The sequence below is a fragment of the Fundulus heteroclitus genome, chromosome 18 (genome assembly GCF_011125445.2).
Source record: "Fundulus heteroclitus isolate FHET01 chromosome 18, MU-UCD_Fhet_4.1, whole genome shotgun sequence".
In the NCBI taxonomy this organism is placed as follows: domain Eukaryota; kingdom Metazoa; phylum Chordata; class Actinopteri; order Cyprinodontiformes; family Fundulidae; genus Fundulus; species Fundulus heteroclitus.
This window is the reverse complement of record NC_046378.1, coordinates 29,582,451-29,606,545: the sequence shown is the minus strand read 5'-3', so window position 1 is coordinate 29,606,545 and position 24,095 is coordinate 29,582,451. Positions and strand designations below refer to the sequence as shown.

The 24,095-nt window shown below is 42.8% G+C and overlaps 1 protein-coding gene across 1 annotated transcript; it reads right to left on the bottom strand.

Moving 5' to 3' along the window:
• Positions 1-2,861: 2,861 nt before the first annotated feature.
• si:ch211-149e23.4 lies at positions 2,862-16,522 on the bottom strand. The gene is made up of 14 exons (XM_036150128.1): positions 16,420-16,522; positions 13,805-14,134; positions 13,383-13,691; positions 8,673-8,954; positions 8,423-8,576; positions 6,783-6,952; positions 6,401-6,673; positions 5,975-6,274; positions 5,597-5,881; positions 5,352-5,514; positions 4,682-4,842; positions 4,485-4,560; positions 3,386-3,413; positions 2,862-3,280 (listed from the first exon to the last, which is right to left on the bottom strand). The coding sequence occupies exons 1-14, from the start codon at positions 16,484-16,486 to the stop codon at positions 3,131-3,133; spliced, it is 2,748 nt and encodes a 915-aa protein (XP_036006021.1). The 5' UTR covers positions 16,487-16,522; the 3' UTR covers positions 2,862-3,130.
• Positions 16,523-24,095: the final 7,573 nt, after the last annotated feature.

Below are 24,095 nucleotides of genomic sequence, written 5' to 3'. Positions count from 1 at the left end.
TTTTTTTATTCAATTTTATTTATATAGCGCTAATTCACAACACGTCATCTCAAGTCACTTTATAAAGTCAAAATCAATCAAATCCTCCAGACAGGCTGGTCAAAAAGTTTCCTATCTAAGGAAACCTAGCAGATTGCATCAAGTCTTGACAAGCAGCATTCACTCCTCATGAAAGAGCGTAGAGCTACAGTGGACAGTTCTCTGCATTGTCCATGGCTTTGTAGCAATCCCTCATACTGAGCATGCATGAAGTGACAGTGGAGAGGAAAACTCCCCTTTAACAGGGAGGAAAACCTCCAGCAGAACCAGGCTCAGTGTGAACGGTCATCTGCCTCAACTGGGGGTTAGAGAAGACAGAGCAGAGACACAAAAAGAGAGAAAAAAAGCACAGAAGCACATCTTGATTCAGGAATCCTTTCTATGTTATATGGTAATAGTGGATGATCTGTCTCCCATGGAATGTCACAGCTAACAGAACGCCAGAACAGGTGTACCTACTATGAAGAAAAAAAAGACACCGAACAAAAAGTTAAAAGTTGAAATAACAAAAAGTACACAAATTGGAGAACAGTAGGAGAACTCAGCAGAGTGAGAAAAATAGACCTTGATGTCCTCCAGTAGCCTAAGCCTATAGCAGCATAACTATAGAGATAGCTCAGGGTAACATGAGCCACTCTAACTATAAGCTTTGTCAAAAAGGAAAGTTTTAAGATTAGTCTTAAAAGTAGACAGGGTGTCTGCCTCACGGACCAAAACTGGGAGTTGGTTCCACAGGAGAGGAGCCTGATAGCTAAAGGATCTGCCTCCCATTCTACTTTTAGAGACTCTAGGAACCACCAGCAGACCTGCAGTCTGAGAGCGAAGTGCTCTATTAGGAACATACGGGGTAATCAGAGCTCTGATATATGATGGAGTTTGATTATTAAGGGCTTTATACATTAGAAGGATAATTTTCAATTATATTCTTGATTTAACAGGAAGCCAGTAAAGGGGAGTTAAAATTGGAGAAATACGATCCCTATTCTCATCAGAACGCTCACTGCAGCATTTTTGATCAGCTGAAGGTTGAATCTGTCAGACAAAAGATTTAAACCAGCCTAATGCTTTTCCCTTACTCCCAACAGTATGTTAAAGTCTTTCTAGGAGATTATTGTGGTCAACTGTATGAAATGGAGCACTGAGACCTAACAGGACAAGTACAGACACAAGTTCATTGTCTGAGGCCATGAGAATATCATTGGTGACCTTCACCAGAGCTGTTTCAGTGCTATGATGAGCTCTAAAGCCTGACTGAAACTCCTCAAGTAGGTCATTACTTTGTAAATGTTCACATAGTTGATTAGCAACTACTTTCTCAAAAAAATTCTGATAAGAAGATTGGATATAGGTCTGTAATTTATTAAGTCATCTTGATCAAGAGAGGGTTTCTTAAGTAAAGGTTTAATAACAGCTTCTTTAAAAGTGTGTGGTACATATCCATTTACTAAGGATAGATTAATAATGTCTAAAATGGGGGCATTAATCAAACGGAATACTTGCTTAAATAAGTTTGTTGTGATTGGGTCTAAGATACAAGTTGAAGGTAAAATTTAAAAAACTAAAAATTTTAGTTAACTCTGAAATCTCTACTGCATCTAAACAGTTAAATCACCGATCAGGTTTTAAAGATTCCTCTAACACTGCCTCACTTACTTGAGGACAAGGTAATCATGTTTGGGAGGATGATTTTATTTTCAATGGAATCAATTTTAGTTATGAAGAATTCCATAAAGTCATTACTGCTGAGAGCTGAGGGAATGGATGGATCAACGGAGCTATGACTTTATGTAAGTTTGGCAACTGTTCTGTGATACTGAGAAACTTAAAAGGGGGACAGACTCTTTAAAGTTTGATACAGCATTATCTAATAAAGATCTACTATAATGAAACCTTTGTTTGGGGGTGAAGAACTTCAAGGTTATTAAAAATGGTCAGATGGGACAGGGTTGTAAGGAAATACTGTTAATTCTTCGCAATTAATGCCATATGTCAGCAAAAGGTCCAAAGTATGAAGGCAAGAGTGCATCGGTTTATGCACATTTTGAGCAAAACCAATTTAATCTAGGATAGTATTAAAGGCTACACTAAGGTTATCACATTCAGTGTCAACATGGATGTTAAAATCCCCCACTATAATAACCTTGTCAGTGTTTAACACAAAATCAGATAAGAAGTCTGAGAACTGATCCAAAAACTGAGAGTAAGGGCCTTATGGACAATAAACCACATTCAATTGTTATATTTTTTAGTTCAAGATCAGTCATATTGTTTTTCTTTTTCTTTTTTTTGAGTTACTCCTTTTAGATCAGTTTTTAATCTGTTTAGTTTTGGCCGTGGAAAGGTCACTGTTTCAATAGGCTAATAGGGGTTGGGGGGGGGGGGTGTAACAGTACAAATCTGCTAAAGTATCTGCTGAAATGATCCCTCAGATTTCTTCAGTTTTAAGTTTTGTAAGACAAGTAATGTAAATGATGTGTTGTCATTCAAAAAAAAGTTGTGACAAATAAAAAATAACTTTTACTGTTGTTTACTATTATTATTTAATCATTTTGACTTTTTAATTGTATTTTCTTTAAAGTAACCCTAGAAAACGACATAAAGATGAATGTTTTTATGATTTACCTGCAGAAACATTCTTCTACATGATGGTGCAGCAATACTGCAGCCTAGTATAAACATTCAGTTTGGATCTTACTACATTGTTGGAGAAATCAGTGCAGAATGTGACCCCACCTAATTTAGCAACCTAAAAAGCCCCAAGCGATAGTGTGTTTAAAAGAAAAGTAAAGGTGCATGCATTTCAAGAAAGGAAAAACTTCTTGTACAATTGTAATTCAATTGTTTTATTGATTCTCCCATAATAAAATACAAAATGTGTTAAATGCAAAGTTCAAGTAAGGTTGGAAAAGTGCTAACTCATCGCTTTTTAAACCATTAATGCCAGTCTGCTACAAAGTTCCGTGCATATTCAGTTTAATTTCTAATGCTACATTTCTACAAAAATACACAGTGCTGCAGTTGCATTAGGGCATTAAATGCACAGTTCAAGCTGAATGATATGTAAAATCCTCTGAGACACATCTGTCTCTCTTTACACTGTACTCTTGGCGTCAAAGACTATGGAGAAGCTGGTCAGCTGAGCATACTCCTTACTGTCGCCCATCTCTGCTGCAGGCTTCCTGACCTCAGGAGAGCCCGGATCCTGCATGAGACTCGTTAAGGCTGAGACGGACTCCCGTTCCTGAGTTATGAACATTAAACACAAGGAGAGACAGAACAGGGTTTATAAACATAAAACCTTATAAATATGAACCTTAAATGTGAATGACAGAATATTTAAATGTACCTTATGCGGCGTCTTTTTCTCTCTTTTACTGCAAAAGCAGAAAAAGGTCAGAACCATGTAGTTTTACACAAATTATTTATATTATTTTCCACTAGATGGCAGTAGAGTATAATTGTGAGCTCAGAATCAGACTTATTTCAAAGTTGGAAGAGGGGAATGTACTGCTTGCAACAAAAAAAAAAAATTAGTAGATAGATGAAACTCTATCATTGAGCTCTGAGAAGCAGCTTCTATTGTCTTTAATCACCTCGGGGACATCAGTCCACAGAGAAGGACCTGCACTGTCATGTTCTCCTGAGTTCGTGTGGAAGGTCGGGGGGCCTGAGGTTATCTCAAAATAACTCTTCTCTTGGGGAGTCATGTTTTCTTGTTGTTCACCGGGTGACTGACCTTCTAAAATTATCCTGACAGAACCATCTCGGTAATAATGAGCCTGAGACTTTCAATCCAAATGTTGGGGCAGAAGTCACAGGCTTATTGAAACAAGTTGGAAACCTTTTTTTTGTGTGGTTTTATTTTTTTAAAGGGAGGCATCATACGGACCTCACAAACCTCTAGTTAGATCCAGTGAGAAAGCATAGAAACCTCTGCAGGCAGAGGCCATAAACAGTTTTTAAGTCCATGACAAATATCCTTCCTAAGTTCCTAAGACGTCACCCAATGACTTTTTCAAGCAGCAGCAACATAAAAAAATATGTGTGGATTGTTAAGACTGATGTACAGCGGCTTGAATTACATTATAATAATAACTTCTGAAACACTTGGCTCGTGTAGCTTGGCAGTGGCAATAATGGACCAGAAGTAATACTGCTTAAACCTTCTTAAAGCCACTGCAGGAAACTAAAAAAAAATCAATCTGTTTTTAACTGTGCCGAACAACTTCTACCTCTCAATAATAAGCGGGACTGCGGTGGCAGAGACACCTGTCTGCGTCAGCCACAGTTTTCCTGTTTGTGAATAACTACACTGGAGTGGTTGGTTGGTGAGTTGGGTTAACGATCCACACATCCTGTTTGTCTCACACTGAACTGTGCTGGCATCGCTGCCCTCACTTGCACGTCAGTGCATCACCTGCCGAGCTGACACCTGTGGGACTCACCAGCACACGCAGGCGAGTACGATGAAGATGATAACGACGGCTGAGGCTGAAGAGACGCAGATCATGATAACCAGCACTGCAACACAGAACCGCGGAGATCAGACGTCTCAACAAAGACTGGAACCCTTAACACACTCAAGCGTGCAGATAGCATCAGGGGTCCTTAACCAAACGTGTCAGAGAGCACAAACACTTACTAAACAGTTCATCCTCTCTCAGGACTTCCACTTGAATGTCGACAGAAGCTGTGTGGTGGTAAAAAGAAGCCAAGCAGGTGTACCGGCCTTTACACGACCCAGAAGGGTCTGACTGAAGGATCATTGCAGCCCCATCCAGTTGAACAATTGAGCCATCCCTCCTAAAACACAAGTGATGCTGAGATTTAGGCTCAAATGTTTGTAAAGCACATCTTTTTTTGCTGTATTATCAATGGCTAAATGACAATATGATGTATTAAAACTACTTTATTGGATTGGAAGCTAAAGCAAAAAAACTGCTAGCAGAGAAACAACTAGCTCGCTACTGTTAGCGGAACAAAATGCCTGTTAAACTTTTTTCAAATCTGGTTTTATATGTAATATTGTTACATAAATTTCCTAAATGTATATCATTATATACAAATTGTGTGCAATGGTAACACTGTGATGCTATGCAGCTTGTTAGCAAAAAAATCCATAACAGCCTAGCTTGTCCAGGCGTCAGGCGGTGTACATGCTACAGTGTCAAATGCACAGTAAGGTGATTTTGGAGAGGTATTGCTTAAGGCGAAAGGCAAAAACGCAAAAGTCTGATTCAGGTAGCAGTATTTACCAAGGTGGTACTTGTTATAAAAAGTTTAAGAGCCACTGTAGTAGAGGGATACACCACCTTCGACAGTCAAGGCTGTACTCTGGCACGTTTCCTTCAACTTTGAGCAGTACTTTCCGGTTGCGTTGATTCTGGTTGACAGACACTCTGTATACAACAGGTTGATCAGTGTCGCGGCTCTGCAGGGCGCTCGTGTTGTTCAGCACTTTTACAGCAGAGATATCTGCAGAAACATTCGGACGAACATGAAGTATCTTTAGAGAGATTTTGGCATTTCTCTTCTGGTGACCCTCAGTGGCACTCACAGTATGTTGGGATGTGAACGGTCCTCTTCTCTGTGATCCCGTTGTCAGACTGGTACACACAGGTCAGGTCCTGCCCCTCGTGAAGGACCAGAGGAAACCGATAAGTCAGCTTGGCGATCATCATGTGTTCCTTGTGCTCTGTGTGCAGGGATGTTTCGTTTCTGGCATTTTTGGGAAGGGCCCATTCAAGGTTTGTCCCGACACCCTCCCCTTTGCAGTCACACACTGCCAGCCAGAGAGGGGAGTCATGCTGTCTCACCACAGACAGACTGAGCTGAGGGGGCTCTGAAAATAAAATGAGCGGTGGCGAGAAAGAGGTAAGCAGGTGATTTGGGCTTTATTTGTCAGGAGAAAAAAAAAACCAAAAGGTTACCATACTTTGCGCTGGAATGTGTATTGATTTTTTTTCTGGACTCTCCAAACTTGGATGTTTCACAGCGCAAGTCAAATTCTGACCGGCGTACAGAGAGGACAGGAAACACACAGAGCTCCGGGTCAATACCAGACCCCCAGCCAGGACTTCAGTTTCTGTTGAATAACTGATGTTGTCATTTTTGCTCCCAGCGTGCCAGGTTATAGCTGCAGCAGGGGCGACGCTGACCACAGTGCAGTGCACTTTTGAGTGTTTGCGATCGTATTTCCACTCAGAACTGTGGCTGACGGTGACGTTTGGTCGAGCTGTGTGAGAAAAGCAGTTGAAAACAGGAAACGAGGTGTTTCCTTTAAGTAATTGATCAGATCTACAGTGTAGGGATATGGCCAAATATGTGCTAAGCTATATATTGACAAATTTGTTGAACATACCGCAAAGTGGGAGGCTGATACTTCTGTTCTCTGGTTCCTTAAACGCAGGGTGATTTATCACACACAGCGCTGTGAGCTCTTGAGGCGAGCATGCAGGGAGGAGCAGAACAGAGTGGCTTCCATTATAAAAAGTGGAATTGGACCAAAGATCTTCAGAAACACCCTCTGGTAGAATCCAGGAGACGCTGGCTGCAGGAACAGCACCAGCCGCTGTGCACTCAATCATCCTGTATCCACCTTCGGTGCGTAAATCAACTCTGATTGTGGGAGAAACTGAAAGAAAGCGTGCGGTGAGAAAGGTTCCACATCAAAATTTTTAGAGTAGCACCGTGAAGGTACCATGAAAAACATCATTAAAAGTCGAATAAATCTTTATTCCCACCCAGCTGTGGAGGTTGAGCTCTAACTGTGACGTTGAACTGCAGCGCTGCTTTCAGATGGTGGTAGGAGCATTCGCATTCATACAGACCAGCATGCTGGTGCTTCACCACGCCTTGAATTGTGAGATTTCTGCCAACCAGCTCCACATCTTCAGGCAAGGGCCCATCATCTCTACAGGACAAACACACAAAGACAAAGTCATGTTTCTGTTTTAAAAACGATCTAATTAACATGACGGGATAAGAACATTTGAACTGAAGCGTGTTACAACATGCTGCTAGTGATAACAGCTGCAATGAAACCAAGACGGCTCACCCGCTACTACCATATAATGTAGAACCGATTACTGGATCAATGTGTGCTTCTGTGCTTTTTTGTCTCTCTTGTTGTGTCTCTGCTCTGTCTTCTGTAACCCCAGTCGGTCGAGGCAGATGACCGTTCATACTGAGCCCGGTTCTGCTGGAGGTTTTCCTTCCCGTTAATGGGAAGTTTTTCTTCCCACTGTCGCTTCATGCTTGCTCAGTATGAGGGATTGCTGCAAAGCCATGGACAATGCAGACGACTCTTCCTGTAGCTCTACGCTTCTTCAGGAGTGAATGCTGCTTGTCGGGACTTTGAAGCAATCAACTGGTTCCCTTATATAGGACATTTTTGACCAATCTGTATGATCTGACTGATTTTGACTTTGTAAAGTGCCTCAAGATGACATGTTTCATGAATTGGTGCTATATAAATAAAATTGAATTGTATTGAAGATATTAAGGTAATAGCATTGAAAGTACCCCTGGCTATGTACTTCTTTGTTTAGTTGTATCTCTTACCTGGACAGATTAATTGATGGAGATATTGCTGCTGCTAACTTTGTGAGCTCACTTTTTCCTTCCCAAAGTATCGCAGGCCAAGTACTTCTGTGTATAGCTTTCTTTCTTTGAGAAAGCTATTGATGGATTTATTGCCCTTAACTCTGTTTTAGTACCTAAACATTTTATTTTATTTTAATTTTGCATTTTTTTTTACTGTCTGTGCAACAGTTTTTTTTTGTTCTGTATTTTCAAATAAGGCGCTATTGTTGCGATAAAAATCAAAACCTTTCCTTCGTCGTAAGAAATTCTGTAAACATTGAAATGATTTGGAAAATACACCTGAATCTTGTTCCTGCCGTCTGTCGCTCGCGGTTTGGTGCCACCGAATGTCTCACCACATCCTCCTCAGGATGTCTAGGTTGTTTCTGTCTAAATCTGTGCATTTGATCATTATTTCTAAACATTGATGTAACTTTTGCCTGAAACTCTAAAAAAAAAATTTCATCATTGCATTAAGCTAGAACCTAAAAAAAAGAGATTACAGATACAATATATTACAGGAAAACATCTCTGCAGTCTGGTAATGTTACAACATCAGACAAATCTTTATCTTCTCTAAATGTGACGCATCAAAGAGATTCAGGGATCGTAAATAATGCCAAATGGTTAAAAAAAAAAATCTCAAACTATGACATATTGACCTCTGTTTGCTTGCATCTAAATAACATGCTGCCAGAACACAAGCGTGATGCTTTTATGTCGACACGGCTTAACCTGAAGCCTACGTTGTGACACATGTAATTTATGAAGTACCTCTTTATCACCAAATACTTCTTACTTTTTACAGATAACGTTGTAGCGTGGCACATTCCCAGTAACCTCCACGCTGATAACAACGTTGCTGTCTCCTTCCCGCAGCTCTAAAAATTCTGGGGCGTTAAAGTCATTGTTACTGCTTCCCACGTCTGAGCGAGACCGAACCCCAGACAAATCTGCAGATAAAACAAACAAAAAAACAATGTTATGTGTGTTTTACCACCTTGGGAAAAAAAAGGAAGCTTTTTTGCAGTCTGAGACTCAATACTCACAAAAAGTGGGCATGGTTATGCCTCGCGACTCGGGATGAGAGAACTTTGGGTGTTTAAACACGCAGGTGATGCTGCGGCCCTCGTATTCCGCCGCAGGGAGCCGGACGGAGAGGCTTTTCGTGGCTGAATCTGCGCTGTTCTCTCTTTGCACCTCTTCATTCCCGTTCAAAGCCAAGGAAATTTCAGCGTCGGGTCTCCCTCCGGATGAAATGCAAGAGACCACCCAGAAATCATTTCCTACTCGTTGTACCATCTCTGCTTTAATCGTCACGTTCGGCCTCGCTGAGGAGCAGGAGGAAAAAAGGAAGGATGAGTTATTCTTTCTCAAACTCTTAATGTTTTCTCCAGCAAATTAAAAAGTCAGAAAAAAGGCTCAGTTGTGTTTTTGTTGAATAGGAAGCTGGGGCCCGGATGAGCGGCGCGTTAGCCAAACAAGGGCCAAAAGGGGGGCTTCTGCTTGTGTTTTGGAGTGAGGACTTATGCGCTTATCACCTGTCCCATCTGCTGTCTAAGCTGCAGCGGAGAGCAGATGTGTGGAGCAGCTGCTCAGGTTTTAATACCGGGAATCAACATCGCAGGAGTAGTCTATCATCAAATATATCAAAGTTGTTTCGTGCAACTCTCTGACATCCCTAATGAGTTACAAAGGTGAAATTATTACAACACGTCATAATTTCTGGGGTGTTAGGGAGTTAACTCACTCCGGCTTTAAAATGTTCCATCTGTTAACACCTCGAGTTACGTGTGATTTAACCACAGCAGTCAGAAAATTACCTTAGCAGCAGCGTTTCGGAGAAGTGTAAATTTATTGTAGACAAATGAGCTGCCTGGCCGGGCTAACGCTTACCGTACAGCGTGACGTATGAACATGTGCTGCCGCAATTTGGACGTTCTGCGCGGCTTAAAGTGTGGATAGAAAAGTCTCGTTGAAAGCACGATGCTTTAAACGTTTAAGTCATATTTCGCTGCTCTGAATGCGAGACAACCACAGAGTCTGACTTATGGAATCACATTACATTTTGTCACATCATAACCATAAACATTACTCTATCAAGTCATACTCAATTAAATCTAGGTCTCAGAGGTTTGTTGAAAAAAAAGCATTGATGGAGAAAAACAGCATCAGGAAGACCAAGGAATACAGCAGGCAGGTCAGAGATAAAGCTCTGGAGAAGTTTGAAGCAGGCTCGGATTGTAAAACAATACTATAAGGTTTTAACTTCTAATAGAGCACTGCTCAATCCATCCGCTGAAAATGAAAATGGTGCAGCTGGTCCAATAATCCACCTAAAGTGACACGCCGGGCAGGGAGAGCATTGATCAAAAGCAGCCAAGAGGGCCATGGTAACTCTGCAGGAGCTGCCGAGATCAACAGCTCAGGTGGGGGAATGTTGACAGGGCAACTATCAGATGTGCTTTGTACAAGTCTGGCCTCCATGGAGGAGCTTTGAAAAAAAGATCTCATAAAAGCCATGAGCAGTTTAAAGTTTGCCACAAGCCTAGTAAGAGACCCAGCCAACAGGTGAAAGTTACATTTACAGTCAAACATTATGGTGGAAGCAAGATGTGGTCAGGACAACTTTCTTCAGGAGGGATGGTGAAACTGCTCACTGGTTGATGGGAAGATGGATGGAGCTAAATGGCGATAAATACTAAAAGAAACTTTGTTAGAGGCTGCAAACAACTTGAGACTGGAGCTGCGGTTCCCATTCTAGCAGTGCAACGACACTAAACATAATGGCTTAGACCAGTGGATCTAATCTCTGGTCCTCAGGGACCCCTGTCCTGCATGTTTCAGGTGTCTCCTGGCTGCCACACAGCTGACTTAAATGAAGGGAGGATTAAGAGGCTTCTGCAGCACTTGCTTGCATGCAGAGGAGCTCATGTGAGCAGGAACAGAGACACTTGTAAAACCTGCAGGGCAGGGATCCTGAGGAGGACCACCGTTGGGATCCACTGTTTTAGATGAAAGCGCATTAAAATTGACTAATAAAAGTCTAGACCTAAATTCTATTGAGACTCTTAAGCAAGACGTGGGAATTAATGTTCACAAGTACTCTTGACTCAATCTACCTATTTAGCAAAGCTAAATAGGTATCTGGATAGTCTCTAGGTGTGCATTGCTTAGAGAAATACCCCCAAAAGATCCGCAGCTGTAATATAAGTCAAAGGAGGTTCTACAACGTATTGACTCAAAGCGGCGGAACACAAATGCATGCCACACTTTTCAGATTGTATCTGTAAAATATGTAAGCAAATAAAAACCCTGTATGTTTTTCCTTCCACTTCATAATTGTGTGCTGCGTTATGTAGTTGCACAACAAATTCAGATAACATACACAGATGTTTAGCTTTGCAACTTGACAAAATCTAAAAACGTTGAAGGGTTATGAACAGATTTATGGGCGGGGTCAGTAGGTAGTCTTTGCTGTGTGAATTACAGCAGTACAGATACACATAACATCCCTTTGTGTGTGTGTGTGTGTGTGTGTGTGTGTGTGTGTGAGTGTTTAGCGTAACCGTTGTTTGTGAGATTACCACCAGCTTTGAGGACCAGAATATTTGACATTTTTTGGGGTTAACATTACAGCTGGGCAAAACAAAGCATGTCTTTAATCAGGCGTATCTTCCATGGTTTCTTCCTCTGATCTCTTTGTAATAGCTGCAATAAGGTTTCACTTCCTCCTTTGCTTAGGTTTGCTTTGGTGTGAATCACCGGTTTCCTAATGCCCCACCTTCCCAACAGACCCCCAGAATAAACACGAACATTTCCGTGAGCATAAATGTGGGCCAAGATTAGATACAGAACACTTTTGTTTATTTTAGGTTGAAATGACATGCTAGCTGGCTGAAAGCTGCTTTCTGGTACATTGATCTGCATTGTTTAAATATTTTGCCATCTTGAAGGATTAGGGAATGTTGACAACCTGCCAACGCAAAACGATCGCTAGATCCACTATACAGGTGCATCTCAAAAAGTTAGAATATCTTGGAAAAGTTGCGGTAGAGGGAAAGGTCCATCAGCAGCAGGGAGATCTATAGCCATGTGAAGATTTTCCAACAAAATCTACTGAAGAATTTGAGGGAGCTTCACAAAAAGTGAGTCGGTGACTCAAGAGCTCCTACGCACAGAGGGATCCTACACATGGGCCACAAATGTTGAATTACTTTTTGTCAAGCCACTCCTGAAACAGAGGCGACATCAAAAGCATCTTCCCTGGGCTAATTTAGAAACAAATCCCTGGGATGTTGCTCGGTGGTACGAGGTCCTCTTTTCAGATGAAAGTAAAGTTTGCGTTTCATTTGGAAATCTGGAGGAAGAGTAGAGGCGAACAGAATTCATATTGCTTGAAGTCCAGTGTGAAGTTTCCACAGTCAGTGATGATTTGGGGTCCCATGTCCAATGCTGGTGTTGGCCCGCTGTGATTTCTGAAGTCCACAGTCAACGCAGTCATCTACCAAGGTATTTTGGAGCACTTCATGCCTCCTTTTGCTGACAAGCTTTGTGGAGATGCCGCTTTCATTTTGCAGCTGGACTTGATAACGGCCCACACTTCCAAAGGTACCAAAAGCTGGTTTAATGACCACAGTTAAATGTTATCAGACGCTAAGAACTATTTTCACACTTTGGGAGACAGTAAATGATCATGTTTGAAAACAAGTCCCAGAGTGGATCCATTTAAAAACAGCTGTTTTGTTGTTTCCGTGTGTACACGCAAGACGCATCTTTTCTGAAACGACGACGTCGTAGCTTTGCCTCACTCTGTAACTCGCAATGCGCCTCCACCTCACAAAGTACAACAAGCACGGCGGTGCTGTGTTCATGCTAAAGCTAATGGTGGCGTCCTCTTTTTGCATGTTTCTGATATCAGTGGCGCTGCGTCTTCTCGTGTGGACACATATTTCTTCTTAATCATTTATGAGCGTTTACTGTGTTCGTTTTTGTCTGGATGGAGCCTCGGTCTCTGCTTCGTTGCAGATAGAAATAGAGGGGAATGAGATCAAAGTGGGTAACCGTGATAAATCTTTACATAATAATCAAGATTCAAACTTTTTATACCGCCTCATCTCTACTAATCATCCAGCATGCAGTAGTTTCACCATTGCTGTTTCCTTTTGAAGATAAAAGGCATTTTTGCAGGTGGATAAGACAGAGTTTAAAAGTATAAAGTATATCAAAAAAACTGTCTATTGTGTCCAACAGATGGATCCTTATCATTACCTCAGACTCCCACAGACCACCACCTCAAATATATTTAGAGAATGTATTTAGTTGATCTAACTGATTCCATCTATTGCAATAATTGAGCTAAAAAGTTGTTTTCACACACTGTTTCACTTGTGTTCATGTGCACAATCTGCTGATTTGCCGGCACACACGCACACGTCCACGCTCTGCTTTAAATCGGTCACCAAGGCTCTGCCCTGCACTATATCATTTTTTTAAAAGCCTTTTCTGCTTTTTATCTTGTTCCCTTTGCTCAAATCCACTGAAATACTGCATTCCCACATGAATGCGCCGCAGTGTGCGGCGTGATTTATGGTCTGTCAGTGTGTATGTGGAGCAGAGTGAAAGGGAACAGCAGGAGAAAGTTAAAGTGTTGTAAGCTGCTGAGTCATGATGCTTGATTGCAAACTTATTGTGCTGCTGATGCAACGCCTCGTGGAAACGGAGCTACAAAGACACGAACGCTGCCGATACGAGCTTACCGTAGGTTTCCACCCTCGCTGTGGCGCGTTTCGGGTTTGGGAGGGTCTCGTGTTTGACCACACAGGTCACACTCTCCTCGTCCTGAAGATGGGTGGGGAAGCGGAGGGTGCTGCTCAGCGTGAAGGTGCCGTTTGAGTGAAGGGTTTTGCTCTCGTTTGCAGTGAAGGGGAAATCTGAAAGAGGACGCCCACCGACCAGCCAGCTGAGGTGAGGCATTGGCTTGCCTCCAGCGGCGGAGCACGACACCGACTGGTAGTGAGTGTCATTTATGGTCTCTGAGTGCACCATTATCTCTATAGCAGGTTTAGCTGGGGAGATTCAACAATAACATCAATACATTGTTAGACCAGGTTTAAAATATGCTTCTTAAAGTTTCCCTTTTTAGTGTTTTTTTTCTTTCTCAGGGCACAGGTCCACTTACCAAAAACAGAAACAAACACGCTGACAAATAAATTCTCCTCCTCTTCCTCGAACTCGCATATGTACTCTCCTTCTGCTTCCATGCTGGACACCCTCATCCTCACCGTGAGGTTGGTGAGAGAGTCTGGCTCTGAAAAGTCATCCCGGCTAAATGCTTTCCCGTTCGAAAAGCCGGACAGCCGCTTGAATTTGCTCTGAGAGTTGACCCTGCGTTTCCACTCCGCCTTCTGGATCTGACCCGCACCCAGATATTGGCAGCTCAGGTACACGTCCTCCCCCACGACTCCAGTGACGTTGTGAGCAAGCACGGGAGTGGGTTCTTCACCTGAACCTGAGACACAGAGAGCAACAAGGCACTCAGTCACAACGAGAGGTCAGAAGTTCACCTGAGGAGTGCTGATATCGTGAAAACAAGCATAGCTCTCTTGATATTGACGATAGATGCTCATTTTACCCCTTGAAAGACCTTTCAGGTGTCTTTTTTTTTTTTTTTGATTTTCAGCAGTAATGAAACTATGATAGATGAGTCAAACTACCGGCATCCACGGGGGCTTTAGATGCTTCATCATGATTAAAATGCTCCAAAGAACCCTTCAGTACAAACACTAGAAGGGCAACATGCAAAACGCCGGCATTTCGATATGGACGGAGAAATATTTTCCAGCTACTTCATCTTAACCTGATGGTGGTAAGTGTCAAATATTGTGGAAAGATCTGCTGTAAAGCCTACATCCTCATGCTGTGGTGAACATCTGATTTTGAACCTGATGCAGTGAGGAAACCTATACTACAGAGACTACCATTACCTATTGCCCGGATGTGAACAGGCATTATGGTTGACCAAGGAGGCAAGTTCATCTCCTCCAGCTGCTTAAGCATCAGGAGACATAGCCTGTGCTGCCCCCCCCCCCCCCAAAGGCTGATTCATTTGCTGCATCCTGAAAGAAGACCTAACTTCACCTCTACTCTCCGGAGAAGAGAAATATAACTTAATTTCCTTGTTTGTTTCTATATCTCATGACAGCGAATCCCTTGTTATTTTTGTGGCCTTTTAAAATCAGCTTTGCGTGTGACTAGAAGGTCAGAATTAAACGAAGAAGAAAGAAAAATCAGCGTTTTTGTCTTCACAAACACAAAAACCTGGTTGACGCGAGAAAAAAACAACAAGATGTTAAGCACTGATGCGTGTACGTAATGTAAATACCCAAACAGAAATGCATCCAGTGTGTGAGGAGGATCAAAGCACTACAAAGATCTGCTCTAAATGGGCTGGCACCTCTCTCTCTCTCCAGCTGGCAGCAAGTCTGGAGAAGTTCAAGGTGTATCTGTCAACACTCCACAGGCTGAGGACAAGAAGTTGACTTGTTGCACTCAGCGTTTGATAAATGCCGCCCGGTCTTCACTGTTAGTATTTAACAGAGGAGTCCATTAAGTTAATGAAAACAATTCAGAAGGTATGTTGGGTCTTCAAAAACATTTTTTCCCTCCACACGGAGCACAAATCAGCCACAGTTCTGGGGGACGCTTCGCAGGAAAAGCTACTTAATGGGTACTGACAGGCGTTAGCACTCCTTCCTGCGATGCAACCTCAGTCCACTTCTCTCCGCTTCCTCTGCTGACTTCATCAAAGGTGCGTTTAAGGACACCGTTTGTTTGATCGATCAGCTGAAGCTAAGAGCTTCTTCTCGGGTTTATACACACGATAAGTACAACGGTGACAGCTTGGTGCTGCACTGTGTCCTGGCAAAACCAAAGAACGCAGAGATGGCTCTGTTGCAGCTGAAATCCAGCCGGGGCTCCCTGTATATCACAGCAAAATGGAAACAATGTGTAGAGCTTCCAAAGCCTTTAAGAGGAGAAAAAGAAATAAATACGCTCTATCACTTCAGCAACGCCTTCTGGGTCTATTTGCCCTTGCAGGTTATTGCCAAAATAAATGTCAGCCAAGAATGGAAAAGCTGTGCCTTGAGGACAAAAACAAGGTAATAACTGAGAAAAAAAAACATGCATTCATTTAGTGCATCATATTTCCTGGAGCCCAAGGGGGGTTCTTTTTCTCACCAATTCAACAGCAACAATTTACCAGTGACACACAGCAAGTCTTTCCCCTGCAGACTGGGGATGTGGTAAACAAATAAGTCTTTCAGTGTAAAAACTCTGAGCTCTTTCTCATATTTAAACTTTCATCTCCGACTGACTTTCGCAGAAACAAAGACTGCACATACCAGGGTCTCTGAATGAGTTCAGCTCGTAGTGGGTTTTCCCCTTACGCTGAGAAAAAAACGCATCTTTACACCCCTCATACATTAGTTTTAATAGGCCGTAAAGAAATTACTGAGGGTTTTAGGTGAAGCAGCTGATCAATAACAATAAACTCACTGGCAGAGGTGCAATGCAGCATGCCATCGGGAAAATATTGCAGAAATAGTTCCATACACAGTTAATCATTTGATTTTATAGGCTGTGTGCATTTATAATTTAACTGATCATTTAGGGAAAACTGAAGCAGCCCCAGTGGATATAAATGCCACAGGTTAAATAAGACCTTAAGGTCCAGTTAAAATAAGCCCATAAATAGCTGACAGCCACAGATGGGCTGTAACTCTGCAGACTTACCCTGAATTTCCAAGGAATGTGCAACATTTTGGACAAGACCCAAAATCAACAGCCATGAGCATCCCATGATGGTGTCATTTAGCAACACAGAGTTGGATGCCCCAACTGTGTGTGAGGCACAGTGGTATTTAAACTGTGTGTGTGTGTTTTTCCTGTGGCTTATGGTTATAGGTGCACACCCTTTACAGCTGATACTGACGTGCATGCATGTCTTCTGCTCGTACACACACACACATGCTGGATGTGCACCCGCATAGACACAAACAGCTGGGTGTCGAACCGCTTCTCTTTTTTTTTGTTTTCCTTTTTAAGAAACTACTTCATCAAAGCTTTGCATGTCTGACGATTTCTCTGTCCTCAGATGCCTGGTCTGTTTTTTTCAGCTCGTCGTCTTGCAGGATGCGTTTGCTCGGTTACTCAGCCGCCTCAGCTAGCAGGGCGCCCTGGGAAAGGGGTAAAGCCATGTATCATTCATACCATCCTGTCCCTGCTGGGGAACCTCAGAGACGGCCGGTCTGACAGCAGAGGCGGCATGCTTCTGCCGATGCCCCCCCCGCATGCTGGGAAATCACTCCTGGTCGTTGTTTTACGGCATAATGTTTCCCCGATTCACTCTGACGCCGCTTCTCTTTCAGACCGATTATTTGCACGCGTTGTCATTGTTCAGGAGAGTGGAAACAATGTGGATGAGTAGGCGAGATATGCCTCGCAGTGCAAAGTTTTAGGCTGTGCCATCTTTTCAACTTTAGTGTTGAGTCATTCAAACCACAGCGGGCTGACAGTGAATGAAATGACCCCATATAAAAGAAAAAACTGCTGCTATCACATTTTTTATTGTGCGGTTTGTAACGGCTTTTTGAATGAGCTCTTCTGAAACCGGTAGGCATAGTGAGAGCTTCTGCAGCATGGGAAACTGGGTTTTACAAAAAAGGAAATACTATTACTTGCACACCGTCTGCACACACATGCACTACTTAGACTTTAGACATAGACTTAGGCTTACACAAACTTTATTGTCATTTTGTATGCACAGAGTGTACACAAAACGAAATTTTGTTGCATACAGCTTACGACAGCGCAATGATGTTGCAGTTGGAATAAGATAACATTACAATATAAAGTGCAGCAGGAACAAGAATGTAGCAATGCAGGAGAAAAACAGTTTAAAAAAAAAGTGTACAGAAGAATGTTCCACCATGATTATGGTGCAAAAATAATGGTCCAAAAAGGCATTAATATGAAAAGTTCAGTGCAGTGCAAAATAATGTGGTGCAAAAATGCAGTAAACATTCAGTTGTGTACTATTTAAATGGATTATAAAAAGTTCAGCAACAATGGTAGTGCAAAAATAATGATGCAAGCGTGATGCAGAGTCCACTTGCATCATCACACAAGTTTCCAGTACTTCACATGACGTTATATTACAAACTTTTAAACTAAGCCTAAAACTAACATCAAAGGAGGTATGCAACTTAAATTCAGTTTAAGTGGCATAGTTTTCTCTCTCAAAATTAAACTTTGTTTTCCATGCAAGCATTAATATAAGGCCATTTTATGCACCTGAAACCATAAGGGCCATCAATATCTCTTAAAATTTAGACAATCCCATTAAATGTTTAAAACATTATTTTGTTAAAGTCAAATATTTTGTTCACTTTTTGACACTAACAGATTTGATCAGTTCTGTTAGAGGACAAAGAAACCCACCAGAGAAGCCAGGGATAATGTGAAGAGGTCTGAGGCATAGTTGGGCTAGAAAACAATACCCCATGGATTGGGGTCACCAAATGCTCTCCACCCAACATGACTGAGAATCAGGTATTTTGCAAAGGCGAGCAGGCAGATTTCAGTCTCTGATGTGCAAAGCTGGTAGAGCCAGACCTCAAAGGGCTTGCAGCTATAGCTACAGTGAAACACAGTTCTACAAGATACTGACTCAAAGGAGATGAAAACAAGTACAAAACACACTTTTATATCTTTATTTGAAATAAGCACTCAAAAAAGAAGTATAATTATCCTTCAATTTGCAAATATGCACTTTGAGGCATATTTGCTTTAAAGGTTCAATGAGATACTTACGTGACGTGACAACACGTGGAAAATACATTTTCAAGGCACCATTAATTTAAGGGGTATTAGGCATTTTCCAAGCAACGTTACATCACTTATTATTTCCATCTTTGTGCTCTGATTCATTTTGCACTGTTAATGATTGAATCTCCGGAAGGTAAAACTCGGAGCAAAATTACATGCAACACTGAATTTCGAGGGCAAACTCTTGACACGCACTCATGTCTGTCTGTTCAAATCACGCGGATCTGGATACGCAGTTAGTATTTCCTGCTAATCAAATTACCTGATGCGGTTATTCCCAGTAGGTGGCTGGAAATCTGGAGGAGTCTGGAAACTTTCACTCTCCTCTGGGTGTATCATTTGCAGACTTTGAGCTGATTCGCTTTACATGACAATGAAATGTTAACATTTCCCTGACAAGGCATTTACAATTTTCACAGATGTATAACAGGCATTCTTTTTGCAATGCTATAGTATTTCTCTTCATCATTTTCTCTGAAGATGCACATCTGGAAAAATCAGCTGAAAAAAAAAAAAAAAGACGTGCTGGTGATCAGCCAGAAATAACTCATGTCTAACGAAGAAACCAGTGGTGGTTCCTATAAGGGCCTGCAGTTTGACCTGTTTAACTTTTCTCAACCATACCTTTCTGCGGAGGAGTAAAAATCTCTGATCATCGGGACCATCTCTGCCAGCTGTTGTTCATTTAGAGCGGAGCCATCTCCAAAAAAAAAAATCTACTTCTCTCCCACAGACACTCCAAACGAGGAAGCACTGCTGATGAGATACAACTCGGACTTGGAGCATGATTGATTTGACACCAACAATCCGAGTCACATACCAGTACTGGCCTGTGACTCTGCTGGCATCTGTGCGCCACACAAAAGAAGCAGAAATCCAAATAGAAGCGCAACCTGCATGCCATGTTCTGCAGAGAGTATGAACAAAATGCAAACCAAGCAGATGGATTCTGGTTTCCAGTTGCAGGTGAGAAATACTAAACAGTTAAGTTTCAGAGGGCTTTGTGTGTAAGTTGTGATATGAGATTTTAGTTACTGGAAACAGAAATGACACTCATACTCACACCATCACACTCATGCTGGACTCACACATTTTTTTAGACAAGTCCAGACGACACAAAAGAAGAAACAAAAAACCTGGACTTCTTTCAAATGTTTTTTTTTTAAATAATTTATCACTGATTAGGACAAAGGCTACCCAAATCAACCTGGGCCTGTGTGAAAACCGACTTAAGCATGTTTAAAAACACGTTTTATAAAAGTAAGTTATATAAAATATAAAATGATTTTGATGGATACAAAATAGTAAGAAAACAACGTCAAAGTAAAGAAAGTGCTGCAACAAAGATGGAGGAACGGTTTCTAGCTGGGTGAGGCCAGAGAAAGGTGATTCTCTGAGAGCTTTATGTGAAGTTTACTTTACAAAGTTATTTTTTAAGTTTCACACAGAGAAGAGTGTAAAGCAACACCGTAGAAGCGAGTCGCACATGAAACACACAACTAAAAAAGCCCTATGCCGAGCATTGGACTCGTTTTTACTCAAAGCCAAAAATACCTGCCAGACACACAAGGTTCAGAAGCCCTAAGACAATATTTAACTTTACGCAAAACTTTACCCTAACCTATGACAGTCCTGGCTGTATCATACCTACAATCACAAACAGTGGTGGTGGTATAGTGATGCTCTGGGGCAGCTTTGGTGCCCAAGATCTGGCAGACTTGCTGAATTTGATGAAGCCTTGAACTCTGTACTCTAGCAGGACTCTAGAGAAGAACGACCTTAAGTTCAAGCAGACGTCGGTTATTCAGTAGGGCGATGAGCCGAACCCCTCCCCTAGCAAGTCCTCCTGAATGGCTCACAAACTAAATGAATACGGCAGAGTGGCCTAATGGACTTTCTTCCTGTTGAGAGGCTGTGTCAAGGCCGTGAACATCCATTAATGCTTGAAAAGACCACAATGTGGTTGATTCTGCAAAGAAGAATGGGCCAAAATTGACCCCAAACTGATATAAAGACTCATTGCCGGTTAACGCAAGTGCCCGGGGTGGCACAACCAGATATTAGGTCTGGCTGGTTGTATATCTATTTTCCCTTACTAAAAGAAAGTCATCATTTGAAAAACTGAATTTTGTACTTGCACCAGTTGTTTATGTCTTTTATTAAAATCAGTTTGGTGATCTGAAACAGTTATATGTGGAGAAATAAAATAAACACACAATAGAAACTTGTGAGGAGGCAAATACTTCTTCCCCAGCTCTGAATATTTTATTTCAAATGCACCTACATCCATTCAAGATGTTCAAAACACTCTAAGTTGGTCAGGACTCCATCTTTTAAAAGTATCGATATTCATCTGAGTGACACATGTGCAAGAACACATTGCTTCTTTAGATCCAAAGACTAAAACGGCAACAGTAACGCATCAAACTCATGATTTAGACTTTAGTTTCAGTCTGCTGCAGCACTGGTCCCATTCGTTTCACTGTAACCTCTTGTTTGTGAGGGACGGTTTTAACTGTTTGACAAATCGCTCAGCAGATACCACTTTCTGTGGAGGCAGGTACAATCATGTGCAGAGACCACAAAATCAGCTGCACAAAAACAACCAACACCTTCAGTGCAGAGTGCATTTGCCTGCAACGGTTTAGACATGAGTTATATCAAGGATAAAGAGCACTTTGGATTTAGTCAACTTCCTCGTCTTGTTTCCAGGGGATGCATAATGGTCTGTAGTGCATTTACCAGCCCTATAAAACAATACGGATTCCTTGATGTTCTCATAAATATTTATGACTTGTATTCCAAGCTTTTACAGCCATGATCAGTACAGGAACCATACAGAGAAATGTGCTGTGATTCTTCACTAACCACTGCGCTCTACGGGGAGGGATTGATGTGTTTGGAGCATGAGGTGACTCATTTTGAAATACTGGTTATGCTTTCTTACAACTGACAGGAAGCACCCAAAGGTCCTCATATGCAGACTGACACTGATGCTGACATCAGATAGAACTGTTCGTGCGACGCGGACTGTGTGAAGAACTGGGACGATTCAGACAACGAAAACGTTCACAGTGACAGAAACATCTACTCTGAGTCAAAGCTTCTCCAACCAATCGCTTCCTTTTTTTAATGCTCCCAGGGGGTTCCTCAGGGGGTATCAAAAATGGGCTGGTCACTAAGCGCCTAATGGTTATTAAGGTGGTGGAAATTACTGAAACAGAGATCCGGAAGTTCTGAAGGGGATGAGTCTAATGTTCAGTTCATGGGCCATTTATGTGTTTCAACAGTTGAGGCTAGACCGCTGAGTGCTTAATGGTTATTTAGTTGATGGGAATTACTTAAACACACTCAAGTGGAGTGAAGACGCATTTCTGGTCATTACAGTAAGTATTTGATGGAGTGAGAGGGAGAAAGAGCGCTTGCGATAGATGATTCTGCTTGAAATGCATTTCAGGAAAGTACATCTCAGTGTTTTGATGCAAAAATCATGGAAATAAATGTTGCCTATAGCCTGCTCTGGTGGCTCATTTATTGGCAAGAGTTAAGTCCCATTCCTGGGGTGAAAGGGGGAAACTGCTGGCAGAGCATCAAGTGAAAATGCAAGTGAAATAGGCAGCAGATGGTCCTGGTTCATGCGCCGATTGTTTGGAACACACTGGTCTCAACTGGGTCTGTGCACTCCTCAAGATCTGGCACCAATCCTGGCTTCCTTCTTCTTCTTCAGAGCAACCAGCAGGTTATCACTCTGTGCTAATAAAACCTACAGAAATCTAGTCAGAGGGAGGGACTTTACTGACGCTCTCTAAAAGAAACAATGGTTTTAATAGTATAAGAAAGTCAATTTGCAGTGGCTTGCAAAGGGCACATTATGACTGCAAACTTCTGAGTAATTTATTTATCTATTTAGTCCAGTATCAAATCAAACAGACCACAGTAATGTTATAGTAACCTGTTCTTGTATGACCTTCAACCATTTAGAGAAACTATGTGCTAGTGTGTGCGTGTGTGTGGTTGGGTGAGTAGACATAAATGTCTTTGTGTTGACGTGAGAGCATATTTGCAACCTGGAGATGTATGTTTAAAAAAACATGTTCCCATTCACAGCACCCAAGTACAACAAACAACAGGTAGACCAGGCCCCGGAAGGCTGCAGCACTCTCAGGCTGCCAGGCATAAAACATCTTCCCAAGACAGTCACAAGCGAAGCACAGGAACAGCCGCCCCCAGGACAAAGAGGCACAGAGTGAGACGCAGGGTTGTTATACCCAGCCACAGTGCCACCTCCAGCCGTGCGAGCCCAGGAACTGCCCCGACCCCCAGCAATGAGACCGCGCCACACCAAGCCAAGGGAACCCCTCAGAGCCCCCACCACACCAGGCAGGCATCAGCTCACCAAGGCAGACGTAACTCGGAAGGACCAGGGTGAGAGGGGCACATTGGATTTCACCCTGTTGGGCCAGTCCCTGAGAAGTCAAGAAGGAAGGGGGGCCCACCAGTGACTAGCACAGCCCCTGAGGCCCCAAGCCAGCCCAGTGCATCTTCGGGAACCAAAGGCAACCAGACACGGGCCCACCACTCTGGGATGTAGTGTTTAGCTGGGACAAGTGTAGTGTTGCATGTGTGAGGGAGGAGGGGGTAGGTGCCAAGGCTCCAGCATGAACCCCCCCGGGAGGTCAGCTCCCCAAGTGTCGCCCTCCTGTCCCAACAACACACCTTCCGCGCCCCAACCACGGGGAGGGATCCCCCCGAGAACCCTAGCGGCACCACAAGGAACCCCAGACAGAGAAGCAGAACCGTCTGGGAGAACCTGGGGCGGCCCAGCAAAGTAACCCCCCCACTGGTAGCCCAGGACCCAGACATTCACTGAACTAGCCTGGACCGCAGGTACCACACAGGCCCTGGCAAGCATTTCCTGCCTCCAGACCTCTACTGTTCACCCAAATATACACAAATCCCTCCAACCACCTCCCAGCACCAGGCCCTATTCTGGCTCACCTATGGTCCCCAACACCCAGCCCCACCCACTCTGGCTCCCGGCCACCCTGCCACCCCAGGAATGCCAAGATGGCACCCACCACCTGGTGCACAGCAGCCACACCAACCAAGAGTCACGGCTGGCCCCATGTCATCCAAGGACACCAGCCAGGAGTGGAAGCAGGTTAGGCAAGAGGGCACAGCAGCCCATGACCCAGCACCTCCTGAGTGCCAGTGGCCACAGCAACTCGACCCAACTGCTAACAACTTAATGCCAGACGCACCACCACTCCAGGGCAACGCGCAAATGCCCAGCCTACCTAGGGACAGGATTGCCCCAGGACCAGCATCCCCATACCCTCAGCCCCAGAGGCTGAGATGGCTATGCCCAGCCCCCCTACGCCACTAGGTGATGTACTGTAGACCAAACAAATTCAAAGCTTTTCTGTTGGTTTTTCTTACAAGCAGACATTCTCTCCATAGAATAAGATATTATAACATATTTATAAAGCACATTATATTGAAATGCATTATATTCTTTCAGTTCTTAAGTATTGGTCTATATTTTGCAATGTCCAGAACTGCAAGAAGGATGTAGTATTTAT

Coding starts and splice junctions, on each gene's coding strand:
- si:ch211-149e23.4 (XM_036150128.1), bottom strand. CDS start 16,486: ATGGGATGCTCATGGCTGTTGATTTTGGGTCTTGTCCAAAATGTTGCA. Junction 6,674..6,782: donor AGCTCAACCTCCACAGCTGG/GTGGGAATAAAG, acceptor GCTTTCTTTCAG/TTTCTCCCACAATCAGAGTT. Junction 3,281..3,385: donor AGAAAAAGACGCCGCATAAG/GTACATTTAAAT, acceptor TTCATAACTCAG/GAACGGGAGTCCGTCTCAGC.